Source organism: Trachypithecus francoisi, unplaced genomic scaffold (assembly GCF_009764315.1).
Source record: "Trachypithecus francoisi isolate TF-2019V2 unplaced genomic scaffold, Tfra_2.0 Lachesis_group18, whole genome shotgun sequence".
NCBI classification, from domain to species: domain Eukaryota; kingdom Metazoa; phylum Chordata; class Mammalia; order Primates; family Cercopithecidae; genus Trachypithecus; species Trachypithecus francoisi.
Window position 1 is genome coordinate 70,557,371 of NW_022681463.1, and position 14,334 is coordinate 70,571,704.

General features: G+C 39.0%; 1 protein-coding gene across 4 annotated transcripts in view; it reads right to left on the reverse strand.

Annotated features, from left to right (window-relative positions):
* The window catches only part of LRCH1 (leucine rich repeats and calponin homology domain containing 1), a 210,554-nt gene that overhangs the window by 12,403 nt on the left and 183,817 nt on the right, over nt 1-14,334 (reverse strand). For all 4 annotated transcript variants that reach the window (XM_033176924.1, XM_033176922.1, XM_033176923.1 and 1 more), the window contains 2 exons: nt 12,188-12,325; nt 6,913-6,990 (listed from right to left, as the gene is read on the reverse strand). In XM_033176924.1, coding sequence (XP_033032815.1) covers nt 6,913-6,990; nt 12,188-12,325 — 216 coding nt within the window. The remainder of the gene's footprint in view (nt 1-6,912; nt 6,991-12,187; nt 12,326-14,334) is intronic.

A 14,334-nucleotide genomic window follows, 5' to 3' on the forward strand; every position in this document is an offset into this window, starting at 1 on the left:
CTTCACTACTAAACAGGTTTATTGGGGCAGGGGGAGTAGACCTCTGTGTTTTATCTACTCAACAGTCACCATGTAAGGAAGCAGAACACCTATTTCTCAGCTAACTGCAAACTAAGAGGCTCAGTTTTCTGCATTGACTTTCAGCAGCCTATTGCTGTCAGAAAGCAAACAATTGTCTCATATGCTAAATTCCTGAACCAGAAATGACCATAGTTTAAAATTAACAGGAATTATAATTGATATATTAGCAAGAAAGAAAAGCTGTGGTTTTGTTTTCAAATTAAACAAAGATTGAAAATATGTGTGATCTATTTCATAAATGCAATTTTATTTACAAATTGGGTGAGGCATTTAAGACAAATGTTACATATATTTTACATACTTTGCTACAATTTTGTTCTCTATTTTGGCCTGACTGCTAAGAAGCTATACATCATGGAGCAACTGAAAGATATTTCTAAGTTAGAAGTTTTGCCTCACTTGTGTCTGAAGTTAGCTCGATACCCTCAGTTAAGTAGGAATACTACAAAATTAGGTTGGTTGAATAAGATTAAAAACATTCTAATTTTCTTTTATTAATGAAGTTAGAGATACTCTTAACAAAATATTTTTAAGATGAATAAATCATGTTATATGTATTCAGATGTTGCATCTTTTCTCAGTGGATCTGGAGAAATCAAGCTATCACTGTTAGAGTTCTCCCAAGAATGAAAACAGCTACACATAAATTGGATTTCACTGGGAGACAGATGCTGCTCATGGATTAATAGATGAGGAAACATCTAAGAAAAGTTTTCTATTGCAATAAGAATTTTCTATTGCAATGTTGAGCTTGACCAGGGAAATCCAAGCAAAGCAGTCATAAGACAGAAGGCTGATAGGCGAACTGAAATGTGATTTTCACAAAACTAGTATTTTCATGTTAAAAGCAGACGATTCTGTCTTCAGCAAGTATTTCAATCCATTTCCCAGAACTCTAAGGAGCATGTCTGGTCTGCTCTCTGGCAGCACCATCAGACAACTAGAGTCAGATCAACTTTGCAGTTTTCAGTGTACACTCCTCATGGGGGCAGGCAACACACACCATTGTTCTCATACAGGAAAAAATTTCGTGATGCCACAGACTCTGGGCTTAATTAAAGTGGGTGAGACCTAGAGTGACAGCCTATAGTGGTTAATTTAAATTAAATCACAATCTCTAAAGAAAAAGGAATGGATCTAAGACTGTCAGGTAGGTAAAAATCGGAAGCACCATGATGAATGTGTGTAGTGTGAGCTGCTGTGGCCATCTGAGAACTGCTCTCTGATTCAACCCTATGTCACACAGCCAACACTCACATTTCAGCCCTTGAAATGGCGCCATGAAGCAAACCTGGGCTGAAATTCCTAATTTCTGACCTGGGAGGTTCTGCCCTTTGTGCTTTCCAAAATTTAGCCTTACTGAGAGGGACGCAGAGATTATACTTTATTTCTTTATGAAAATTAAAATTGGAAAATGCTAAAAAGAAAGGAAATTTAAAGAGGCAAAATTTCACCATGTGTTTACAGAGCATTTGTAATCACTGCAAGGCATTTATAAAACACAGTTAATTCACTAGAGTCCCCAGAGGCAAGTGTGGATGCTAGTGCCCTAATTATAGTAAACAAAAGTCACAATCAACAAAGGTTAAGAAATTCACTTAGGTTGCACACAACCAGAGTGTGTGGCTGACATTACTACTGGATCAGGTTCCCCAAATGCTATGGACACAAAGAGAAATGTAGATAGATCAGGCAGTTCAGGGTGTACTACAGTCTAAATTCTAAGGGCTAAACATATCTAGGCAGAAGTTTTATTTAAAACTTTGGAATGTACTTTACTAATATAATTTTAATATAAAAAGTCAATATGCTTACAAAGTATTTTTTAATCTAAAATATCTTAATACAAGAATGTTCATCATCATTCTGCAATATTTAAAGCCATAATTCAGCAATGAGGTATAATTTGGCAGGCAGAGGAGAGAGGTGGGGAAGGATTTCCAGTCTTCTCCAAATATATGACAACTAATTGCCAGTTTTATGGACTTAGAGAAAGCTAAATAGGAATAGCTTAGAAATCAGTTGCACCCTTTATAGCTAGAAAAGAGCCAGATTGGCTGTTTTCAATAAATTATGAATTTAAAAGTTGATGTTAATAAAACAATAAACCTGTCTGATTATTCACCCTTAGAATTAACCAACATAAATGGAAAATTAAAATAAATCTAGTAATAAGAATCTCATCCTTCCACAAAGTGTAGTTATGATTTAAATTAACACTAAAGTCATTGACTTGGGGAAGAAAAAGAGGTGTAAGGCTCAGAGAAGATAAGGGACCCATTTCTCTTATTCTTAAGATTAAAACAAAAACACAGTAGCTTCCATGTATAGATTGCCTTTCAAAAACAAAAACCTCAATCAGTGGTATGTGTAATTTCCTAAACCCTCACAACAGGTGTAAAGTGGGAACGGTATTACGACTTTCATATATAAAACCTTTAACACAAAAAATGCAAATATGAAAGTTACAAAAGATAAGGAAAACTCAGCCATAATTCCACTTACATTGACACAATCATCATTAGCATCTGAATGTACTTTAGGGTTTTAAAACTCCCTTTGGCTGACGCAGAAGCTCAAGGATGCCAAGTGACCTGCCCTTGTGCATGTGGAATGAAAACTTTCTGCTTCCTCCAGCACTCTGAGCTGCCCAGATAGGCAGGAAGGAGCCCTAAGCTGTCAAGGAGTCTACCACTGTCAGTTGAGTTGCTGCCTTTAATCTTCTTCTCTATCTTTTCTCTGGAAACAGTAAAGAAGATGAAAGGCTGAACATATACACAACAGAGTACATTTCTATTCTAACTCCCCTCATCTAAAGAGGGCAAGTCTGTTAAATTAAGGACCTCAAGCCTGACAGAAGTTTGAGACCAAAGTTACCTATGTAACACGGAGTAGAAAAATTTCCCTGGTGAACCAAATACATCTCTATTTCCTAATTTTTTGATGCTTCATAAATTAGATTTCTCTCAACCTGAGAGAATACTAATCAGAGCCCTAAAATATCCCTAAATTTGGATCCATTTGAAAACCTCCAACAGTCAACCATGAACTGTACCAACGATGAACATGTAGCCAATCTGCTACATAGAGGTTAGAGGTCAGGAATCTCCAAGAGCACTCAGAAAAGTCAAAGGAAGCCCCAGTGTGTCCATTAAGAGCCTCAGGGGGTCAAGGCCTAATTGGAGTCAGATTCTTAGGTGATGCAAAAAAGATATCCCAAAGAATTTGGAAGCCCACCAAGGCCTGTCTTCAAGACCAAGTTGATGCTTGCACTAGAGGTCGAAGACAGCTGCAGAGTCTGACCACTAAGCATCAACACCACAAAGAGATGTGGGATGGTATGTAATGCCGCTTATAATCCTGAATGTAGCCAATGTGAAAATGTTGCATTTACGCCTCAGCCACACCAGAACTACTGTCTTCTACCCTGTTGTAAAAAGTGGGCTTAAAATACCACCAAGGGCTGGGCACAGTGGCTCATGTCCATAATCCCAACATTTTGGGAGGCAAAGGTGGGAGGGTGTCTTGAGCCTAGGAGTTCGAGACCAGCTTGAGTAACATAGTGAGACCTCGTCTTAAAAAATCATAATACATTTTTTAAAATGTCATGGAGGGATAGTCTTACCCATCAACCTTTACGATTTATTCAGTGAATTTAGATAGTATACTGCCTAACCTGCATAGATACATTTCCTGGATATTAGAGAAACTACAGAGTGGTTCCAGCTGCGGAAGTACAGAGAAGTGTGTCATGAACCATGACCCACCCTGGAGCAAATGCCTGGGACTGTGTTTATGGGGACTTCTAAAGAAAATCATTTATTATTCTTTCCATCCCATTTTCTTACTTTACATGTAATAGTTTAACTAAATCTGCTCAGCTACTGTATTCCATCTATATGAACGTGAAAAGATTATACAAACTGCTGACCATGACTTTGGTTTGTAGTTTCAAACTGTGATTTTATTACATAGGACAACAAGTTTTAGGCTTAAGAACACAGCTGTGACTTTTCAGTATCTACAGGATGATTTATCATCGTCAATTAGATATTTAGCTTCTAAAATGCAGAACTCAAGATCTCTGTGGCTTGTGTGTGGTTAGATAAGTTATAGAGAAGTAGAAAAAGCTGGCAAATTAGAGGGAGGTAACAACACTGACTACTAGGAAATCAATGAGTATTTTATTTCTCAAATATTAAGCTTGATGCAACAAGAAAAAGTAATGATATGGGTCCTCTTTTTTTTTAGGTCTTTAAAAATGTCTTTTAAAATGTCTAATTGTAGATGGAGAATTTCTGCAAGTGGTCTCGTGATATAATGATCTTTTTAGTGTAAATCATCAATTATACTGTGCCACATACACACTCAGACATCATTCCCTCCTAGGTAGTGAAGGAAGTATAAATATCTAAGGTGGGGTGGGGAAGTCATTTGGTCCCTCAACTTAGTGTCGTATTTCTAAGGTAAAAACATTTCACGTACTCTATGAGATGAAAACATGTTGTTTTGAGTATACAGGAAAATGCCAATTGCCTTGCAATAGGAATTTCTGATTTGTTACTAAATATTCTTTACTTACTTTAACATTCTCATTAAACAAGTTCAACTGTTAATACACTTTTTGTCTAGTAGCAGTGAATTTAAATTCTAGTCACCAGTAAAATGCTATTGGATTATCCATCAGGATAGATATATATGTGTACACACACACACAGCAAACTTGAAAATCACCTTGGCCAGGCGCGGTGGCCCATGCCTGTAATCCTAGCATTTTGGGAGGCTGAGGCAGGCGGATCACCTGAGGTCGGGAGTTCGCAACCAGCCTGGCCAACATAGTAAACTCTGTCTCTACTAAAAATACAAAAATATAGCCGGGCATGGTAGTGCACACTTGTAATCCCAGCTAGCCAGGAGGCTGGGTCAGGAGAATCGCTTGAACCCGGGAAGTGGAGGTTGCAGTGAGCCAAGATCGTGCCACTGCACTCCTCCAGCCTGGCCAGGCGACAGAGTGAGACTCTGTCTCAAAAAAAAAAAAAAGTAAAAGAAAAAAAAGAAAAAGAAAAAAAAGAAAATCACCTCAAGCCTTAAAAATAATTCCAAAAATATACTAAATGATACTAAACATAGTTAAATGGGACACTGCCAGAAAAAGATCACTTACTGCCTTCTTGGGAGTTATAAATTGTACATTAGTGCCAGGGGCATCTTGAGAAATGATGATAAATTTTGCTCTGGATTTTTATGGTAATTTAATTTCCTTTTCTCCACTTTAAAAGGAAATCTTAATTACCAATCTTTACTCACAATAATTGGTTAAGCGCATTTCCATTTTATTTTATATTACTGTAAGCCAAAAAAAAATTGATGAGATTTAAAAACCACAGGGGGTTAGGTCATAACCTAATGACCTAAAGCACTGATGAGGTGCTTTCTAGCACAGACATGAATAATTTATCATCTGAAGCTTGCCTGAGAGTTTTGATTCACACATGGGAAATTTTACTAGCCCATGACAGAATCGAATCATTAGAAAAGGTATGCAAGTGCGTTCACATACATATTCAAAGCCAAGAAATGTATAGGCAATATTAAAATGTACACACACAACAGACACGCAGATTATAACATTGCTGAAAGCAGAATAGATCACAAAGACAGTCCATTATATAAAATTCACACTCTTTATAAAATAAATTTGTAAGCTTCCTTGTATTGCTATAGCTCTGACTTAGACATGTTTTAAATAATGCTCTTCCTCAAATAAGATGAGAAGCCTACCACTATCCCCCACCTCTGAATCCCACCAAGCTGAAAGAAAGGAAGAAAGGACAAAAAAAGGAAGGAATGATGGAGAGAGAAAGGGAAAGGGAAAAAAGCCTTATGCCAATCTCAGTAATTCCTATCACTGAGTAGAATTATATTGAAATATAATTCTTTATATACTCAAAAACAGTATCTCGTGTATTTTTTAAATTGCTTTATCCCTGGGATATTAAGAAAGAAGAAACCATAAGAAATAAACTTCTATCAATTTCTGTTTATCACAATAAGGATAAACTTCTCAATTTATAAAGCTACTCCATATTCTGAGTGGATTACTTCATGTCTGCCTAAGAAATCAGTTTATGTTGCTAAAAGCAAAGTCTTTAACAGCCCGCAGCCATCTGCCTGAGGCTGAGGCTGGGTCTGAGGTCGGAGAGAGAAAAAATAGCAAACTACATGTAATTGAACTGCCTATTGGGCTCAAAGCAAACTGAAGACAAAAATGAAATGCAAATAATTAACAAACCGTAAAGCAACACACAAACACTGCTATCATTAATGAAAATGATTAGTACTAATAACAATAACCATAATATTTCCAATGTTGATTTTTTTAATCCACATATGGAAAATACAGCTACAGGGAATGATAATCAACAATCAGTAGGTCTTTGCTTAAGAGCCTGGGATAAGAAAACCATCAGCTCCAAAATTCTACTCTATGAAACCTGAGAGAAGATTCACTTGCAGCCTCAGCAACTTCTGTCCTTAAGAGAATCAAGCGGATTAAAAATTTTTTTTCAAGTCTGAAATTTCACACTTACTTCAAAATCTTACATTATTTTACTTTCTCCTCAGAATTGAACATATTGCATAGTCATTTTAATTTCAGTGCAATAGAGTAATTTAGATTAAAAGTTTATATAATTTATTCAATATTATTTCTCAAGAAAGGTTGAGACAAAAAGGCAAGTGCAAAGCTTTGCATCGATTCAATGGTTCAAATTCATATATTAAATAAAATTTTTACTAGAACACAGTTATATGAAGTAAGTTTGATTTTACCTCTGGTACTCCTAATTTTCGGCATGCTTCCAGAAAGTTTTCCACATTTCTTCTGCATTTGGCCATGCTAAGTTTGGGCTATAAATGCAAATATACAGAAATAATGTATTATTAAAAGAGAAACCATTTTGATAACATGTTAAATTTTAAACTTTCTAAATGGCACAAGCAATACATGTTTATTGGAGAAAAAGAAGATAACACATAAGCAAATAGAAGAAAACAAAATATCACCCAGAAACATCCATCTTAGATTAAAAACTGTTGATATTTTAGATTATATTCTTCCAGACATTGTGTTCATATATGCATACATATACATATATGCCTGTGTATATATAGATGTATGTATATTATGTATATACACTGATGCATATGTATGCAAAATTTTCTGCATACATATGTATATATGTGTATGTTTATACTGTTTATATATATGCACATACACACGTATATATAGTTTTTATGGGATCATACTGTTGTGTAACCTGTTTTAGTTTGCCTGAAGCACACCATAAACATCACCTTCTCCATCAACAAATATATTTGTATATAAAGGGTTTAAATTCACTAGACCAATTAACCTCCTTCCCACCAAAGCCATGGATATAGAGGCAATATCACGGTAAACGCCACTGAAAATGGTGGATGCTCAGGACTTAACCAAAAGCTTCTCACAATTGTATTAACCTTGGCCTCTGAGGTATGGGGTGGGTAACAGGCACATTTCACATATATACTACACTTTTTTACATGGTATGTTTTGAACACTTTGCTGCTAAATTGTAATATTCCTCTACTATTTTCCTTAGGAAAGAAAGCAAGAAGCATGACTGATTCCAACAGGGTAGGCAGAGGAGCCACAGTGATAAAGACTGGCCTCATCCTGCTAATGTGAGAATGACGGGATTCATTCCATCTTACAGGAGCACAAAGCAACTATCCCCAAAATCTAATTGTACATCATTTACTCAATACAAAAAGAAAAGCCCTGCTAAAACAGAAAGCAAGCCTGTTGTCCTGTGAAACAATGTAAGTTGAAAGCTAAACAAATATTCTCCATCTTGATTAGGGAGGAAGTCACGTCCCTCACATGGGTCCTGCAAAGTCGCCAGCAGCTGCTTGGCTGGTTTTGCCCAACCCCTGGCATGTCTCAGGACAAGGCCACTGCATGAAGCCTTGTGCAAACAGAAGGAGCAGACCTGAGGAACACGACATGAAGATAACAGAATGGTCATGGACCTGGCACATAAGGTACCAAGAGGCATTTCATCATGCCGAGACCCCAGCGTTTGTCTCTGATTGTTTGGGCCCGTTATCTTCCTTCATTTACTTAGGATTTAGGTGAGTCTTTTCTGAAACTCCAAAGATGCCCAACATCATTCCAAATACTTAGGTCAGCCCCAAAGAAGTTAACGGAGACTGTGTTTCAAGCTACAGAAAGATAATTCTCCCTCTTTGGGAGTGAGGGAGGGCGTCTTCGAAGACTGTTGCCTAGCTTCAGGTAGAAAAGTACCTGTGACAAACGCAATGGTTAAAGCTTCAACCTCACCACTGGTCCAATAATGAAAAATTACACCAATTTTACCAATTGGAATGCCAATATTTTGCTTATCAAATTGTCAGAGACTGAAAAAAATTATTTTTCTAAGGAACGGTCTTTAAGCATATTGACAATGATAGTGATTTTGTTCACTACTATATTCCCTCAGTTTGGCATAAAAAATGGACAACATTAGTTTCACGAACGAAGAATTAGAATGCTTTTGTTGGCCGGGCGCAGTGGCTCAAGCCTGTAATCCCAGCACTTTGGGAGGCCGAGACGGGCGGATCACGAGGTCAGGAGGTCGAGACCATCCTGGCTAACATGGTGAAACCCCGTCTCTACTAAAAAAAATACAAAAAACTAGCCGGGCGAGGTGGCGGGCACCTGTAGTCCCAGCTACTCGGGAGGCTGAGGCAGGAGAATGGCGTAAACCCCGGAGGTGGAGCTTGCAGTGAGCTGAGATCCAGCCACTGCACTCCAGCCTGGGCGACAGAGCGAGACTCCGTCTCAAAAAAAAAAAAAAAAAAAAAGAATGCTTTTGTTGGTGATAATACTGGTAGAAAAGATGCTCTCATCCACTCCTGCTGGCAGACACAGTTGCATTTATTGCTTTACTACATACGGGTCAGACACCAAACTTGGTGCTAAAGATACAACTGTGAAGCCAAAGACAAAATCTCCAGGCTCACTTACCTCTAGAGCAGCTGGAAATATTAGGAAGCTAAAGGAAAGTACAGTATAATACAGGATAGTTCTTAATTGTGATGGGGTAGGCGTGACGGAAAATGAATAAAGGAAGAAACCCAGTCCTAAGGGGTTAAGAATGGTTTGTTTTCTGGATGCTGAAATACAGAAGGAAAGGGAGCTAGAGATGCTGAACAACCAAGGAGATCTGGGGGGCAGGTGGGACGTGGCTTTCTAGGCATAGGGAGCTGCCTGTGCTGAGCCTGGGGCGAACAGCAACGGCACAGAAGAAAGAAGGAAAGCAGGTTCCACGGCTACAGCATGGCTGGGCCTGGTCCAAAAGGGCATCAAGATGCTTGGTGAAGAATTTTTGATAATTGGACATTTAGAAGTGGATATTTAGAAAACAAACTGCATTTCTAAAAAGGAAAACTACAATACAATAAAATAGGCTAAAATATGTTATAGTTAGTAAATTAGGCATTTATGAAGAATTTTAGGCTGGGCACTGTGGCTCACACCTATAATCCTAGCATTTTGGGAGGCTGAGGGGGGGCAGATCACTTGAGGTCAGGAGTTCGAGACTAGCCTGGCCAATATGGTGAAAACCCATTTCTACTAAAAATACAAAAATTAGCTGGGCGTGGTGATGGGCACCTGTAATCCCAGCTACTCAAGAGGCTGAGGCATGCCTGAACCCCGGGGGCAGAGGTTGCAGTGAGCCAAGATCATGCCACTGCACTCCTGCCTGGGCAACAGAGGAGACTCCATCTCCAAAAAAAAAAAAAAAAGAGAATTTTAATGACATGGGGAAATATTTAGGTTTCAATAATACATTTTAAAAATTAATAGACTATACGAGAAGCTCACAATTTAAAAAAACAACTTAATTTTACCCCCCCCCCAAAAAAAAGGCTTCTAGTAAAGAAGACATAATGGCAAAAGCAACAGTGATTGGTTTTGGGTAGGAAAATAAAGAATGATTGTTTTCTTTTGCTTTCCTTTATTTTCTCTTTTTCACAAGTCACTCATTGTTTCCTATTACTTGTTTAATTTTAAAATTTTTATTTAAAAAAAGCAAAAAGGTGAAAACCAAAAGATTTCTAAAACAATGTAGCATTTTTCCTGAAGATAAAGGTAAATGGGTACACAATTCATAATGTCCTCTTACATCTTGTAAAACGATCATTATACATTGAAATTGCAGGCTCAGGTCTGTTGTGTCTGTCTCATAATTTGGGAAAAATTATTGAGAATCTGGCCCAAGGCTCAGACGACTTTATGGCAGTTTGGACCTCATTTGTAAAAGATACTGGAGGGTTTCATATTGGATCATGGAACAGAATTTATTGTCCTACATGAAGGCTGCTAGAGGTAGATTTGAAAAAGAAGATAAATTGGTCTTTTTGTCCCCACTATGTTTCTGAGGCTAAAAAAGTGATTGAACCTTTGAAAGAAAAAATATCTTCAATATGATAGATAAGAAACTAAGATGAAATAAGGTCATTGGCTAATTTTTCCTTCTGTCAAGAGAAAAGAAATCATGCCACTGTGAGGCACTCCTGGGGACGGGAGAGGGCAGAGGAGCTTCACGTGAGCTTCAGCCCAACACACTAAGCCTCTGACATTTTATGAACATTGCACTTTTAGGGGGCTCCAAATTTCGAAAACTTGCCATACAAACACTAATGATAATAATGGCTTACATACATGTGTATATTACATCAAGTATCTTATTTCATACTTGCAAGAACATTTCCATTATAGAGAAGAGCAAATCAAGTTCAAGAGAGGATTGCCCAAAGTTGCATAGCCTTTAGAATTTTAATCCAAACCTTACATTCTTAACCTCTAAATTCTTCTGCCTCTCCTAACAAACAGCAAAAAGGGTGAGCAGAGATTCTTTTTTCTCTATTTGTATAAATCCTGTGTAGGTTTCAAGGACAAGTTTATCTGTGATTCCTCCACTTTCATCTGAACAACCATAAAACTGACTCTTTGGCTCTCTTCTAGTTCAAAACATGCTGTGATATCTAGGAAGAGAACCCTGAGTGCAGGCTCTATCTCCTCTACAGCAGAGATGAGGATTTAGGGGGCATTAAGGAGTCTCATTCATGTTCCCCTCCCCACTATGTCCCCCGCATCACCAATGAGTCCTTGAGTGCAGGGACTGATCAAGAAATTGTTGAAGTCATGACTGCTAACCAACCCCTTGACAGGTTATTCATAATATTTTTTATAGAACTCACATCTTTTCAGGGCTATCCTAAAATCCTCAATGACGAATAGAGGAAAAAGATTCAATTTAGAAGAGAAGTTACCAACTAAAAGAAGCTTTCTGAAAGACTTGTCACTGTTTAAATAACCCCTTGGGAAAAAGAAATTTTTATGTTCCTATAGTCTTAAAGTTAGCACCTTGATCAGTCAATCATTAATTTCTTTTTCTTTATTTTTTTTATTTTTCTTTTGAGACAGGGTCTCACTCTGTCTCCAGGCTGGATTGAAGTGGCACAATCATGGCTCACTACAGCCTTGAACTTCTGGGCTCAAGCAATCCTCCCACCTCAGTCTCCCGAGTTGCTGGGACCACAGGTGGGTGCCACCATATCCAGCTAACTTTTGTATTTTTCATATTTTTGTATTGTGTAGTTTTCTATTTTTTTCCAGAGGCAGAACCCCGTCTTTACAAAAAAATACAACTCCTGAGCACAAGTGATCCACCTACCTTGGCCTCCCAAAGTGCTGGGTTTACAGGCGTAAGCCACCATGCCCGCCCAGTAAGTTATTTAAAGTGATTTGCTTGATATTGAAATAAAATTGTTTCTGTCATTTATATATTTATTTTAAAATAGTCTCTCATTTTACAGTGAAAATGTTGCTTCATTCAGAGCCACTCTTTCACTCCTTTTCCGCCTTATAATGGTTTGGGGCCCAACGGAAAAGATTTGAGCAAGGTCCTACTGACACCATTGACATCCTAAACCAACAACAGTGACCCCTAAAAGTCTGTTTTATATCAGTTAGTTTCCCTTTGGTGTTACTTACAACTGCTGGTGACGGGACATGGATGCTTGCAACCGACCGTGGGCGGATGTGGTTGACCAGATGGCAGAGGACAACACCATCCATGAGTGCTGCCCCCAGGTCTTCATGTAGACTGACCTTCAATCTCATCTCAATGCTCTGTTGGGGAAATCAGAAGGAAGTCAGTTGCTATGAACACTGAGGTAACTGTGGGTAAAATACATTCATGGGTATTTATGAACTGAGGCACTAATTTCATTATGGGAAATTAGGATAACAATACCTAGAAAACAATGACATTATTTAACTGTTTCCAAACAGTATCAAAATCCCTCTTTATAAAAACAAATATAGGTGAGTGTAAACTTTTTAATAAACGGAATGAATGGAATAATGGAATCACTTTTTGAGTGTGATAAATAAAAACCAAATCTGACTGGTTCAGGCAGTCTGCATGGGGCAGAAGAGGGATTAAGAAATGTTTTTCTCTGGCTAGCCACTGCGCCTGGCCAGAGAAAAACATTTCTTAATCCCTCTTCTGCCCCATGCAGGGATTACAGGCCCAGTGGCCAAAGTGCCTGTAATCCCAGCACTTTGGGAGGGCAGATCACCTGAGGTCAGGAGTTCAAGGCCAGCTGGCCAACATGGTGAAACCCTGTCTCTACTAAAAACACAAAAATTAGCCAGGCATGGTGGCAGGTGCCTGTAATCACAGCTACTTGGGAGGCTGAGGCAGGAGAATCACTTGAACCCGGGAGGCGGAGGTTGCAGTGAGATAAGATCACGCCACTGCAGTCTAGCCTGGACAACAGAAAAAAAAAATGCTTTTCTCTTGGACAAGGCGTGGTGGTTCACGCCTGTAACCCCAACAGTTTGAGAGGCCGAGGTGGGCGGATCCCTGAGCTCAGGAGTTTGAGACCAGCCTGGGCAGCACGGCGAGACCCTGTCTCTACCAAAAATACAAAAAATTAGCAGGGCGGAGTTATGTGCACGTGTGGTCCCAGCTACTTGGGGGACTGAGGTGGGAGGATGTCTTGAGTCCAGGAGGTGGAGGCTGCAGTGAGCCAAGATCATGCCTTGGCACTCCAACCTGGTTGACAGAGTGAGATCCTGTCTCAAAAAAAAAAAAAAAAGAAAAGAAAGAAAGAAACGCTTTTCTTTTCTCTTAGACTATTTTTAATTGATAAATCCATTTTTGTTTTTTTTTGTTTTTTTTTGTTTTTTTTGAGACGGAGTCTCGCTCTGTCGCCCGGACTGGAGTGCAGTGGCCAGATCTCAGCTCACTGCAAGCTCTGCCTCCTGGGTTTACGCCATTCTCCTGCCTCAGCCTCCCGAGTAGCTGGGACTACAGGCGCCAGCCACCTCGCCTGGCTAGTTTTTGTATTTTTAGTAGAGACGGGGTTTCAGCGTATTAGCCAGGATGGTCTCGATCTCCTGACCTCGTGATCCGCCCGTCTCGGCCTCCCAAAGTGCTGGGATTACAGGCTTGAGCCACCGCGCCCGGCCTTTTGTTCTTCTTTTAAAAAATTTAACTTTTGGTTTTTGAGATAATTCTAGATTCATACGCAATTGTAAGAACTAATACAGAGAGGTTCCATGTACCCTTTGCCCAATTTCCTTCAATAGTAACAACTTTCAAAATAACCAGAATATTGACATTGACAAAGTCAAGATGCACAAACATTCCCACCAGCACAAAGATCCCTCGTGTTGCCCTTTTATTGACACATCCTCCTAGCTACTCGGAAGGCTGAGGCAGGAGAATCGCTTGAACCCAGGAGGCAGAGGTTGCAGTGAGTCAAGATTGCGCCACCGCACTCCAGCCTGGATGATAAAGCAACACTCTGTCTCAAAAAAGAAAATAAATTATAGACACATCCCCTTCCTTCCCACCCCGAAGTTCCTCTTCTACCTTGATCCTATTCTCCTTTCCTTCTGGGCCTCCCATGACATGAATGCTGGATCATTTATTACACTTCCACAGGTCTCGAGGCTCTCCGTCCACTGATTTTTCAATCTGTTTTCTCTCTGTTGTTCAGATTAGATGATTTCTGTTGTTCTCTCTTCTAGTTTCATTCCAGTGCTTTCCTTTATCATCTCCATTCTGCTGTGGAGCCCATCCACTGGGCTTTTTATTTTCAATAATGTATTTTTTAGCTCTCAATTTC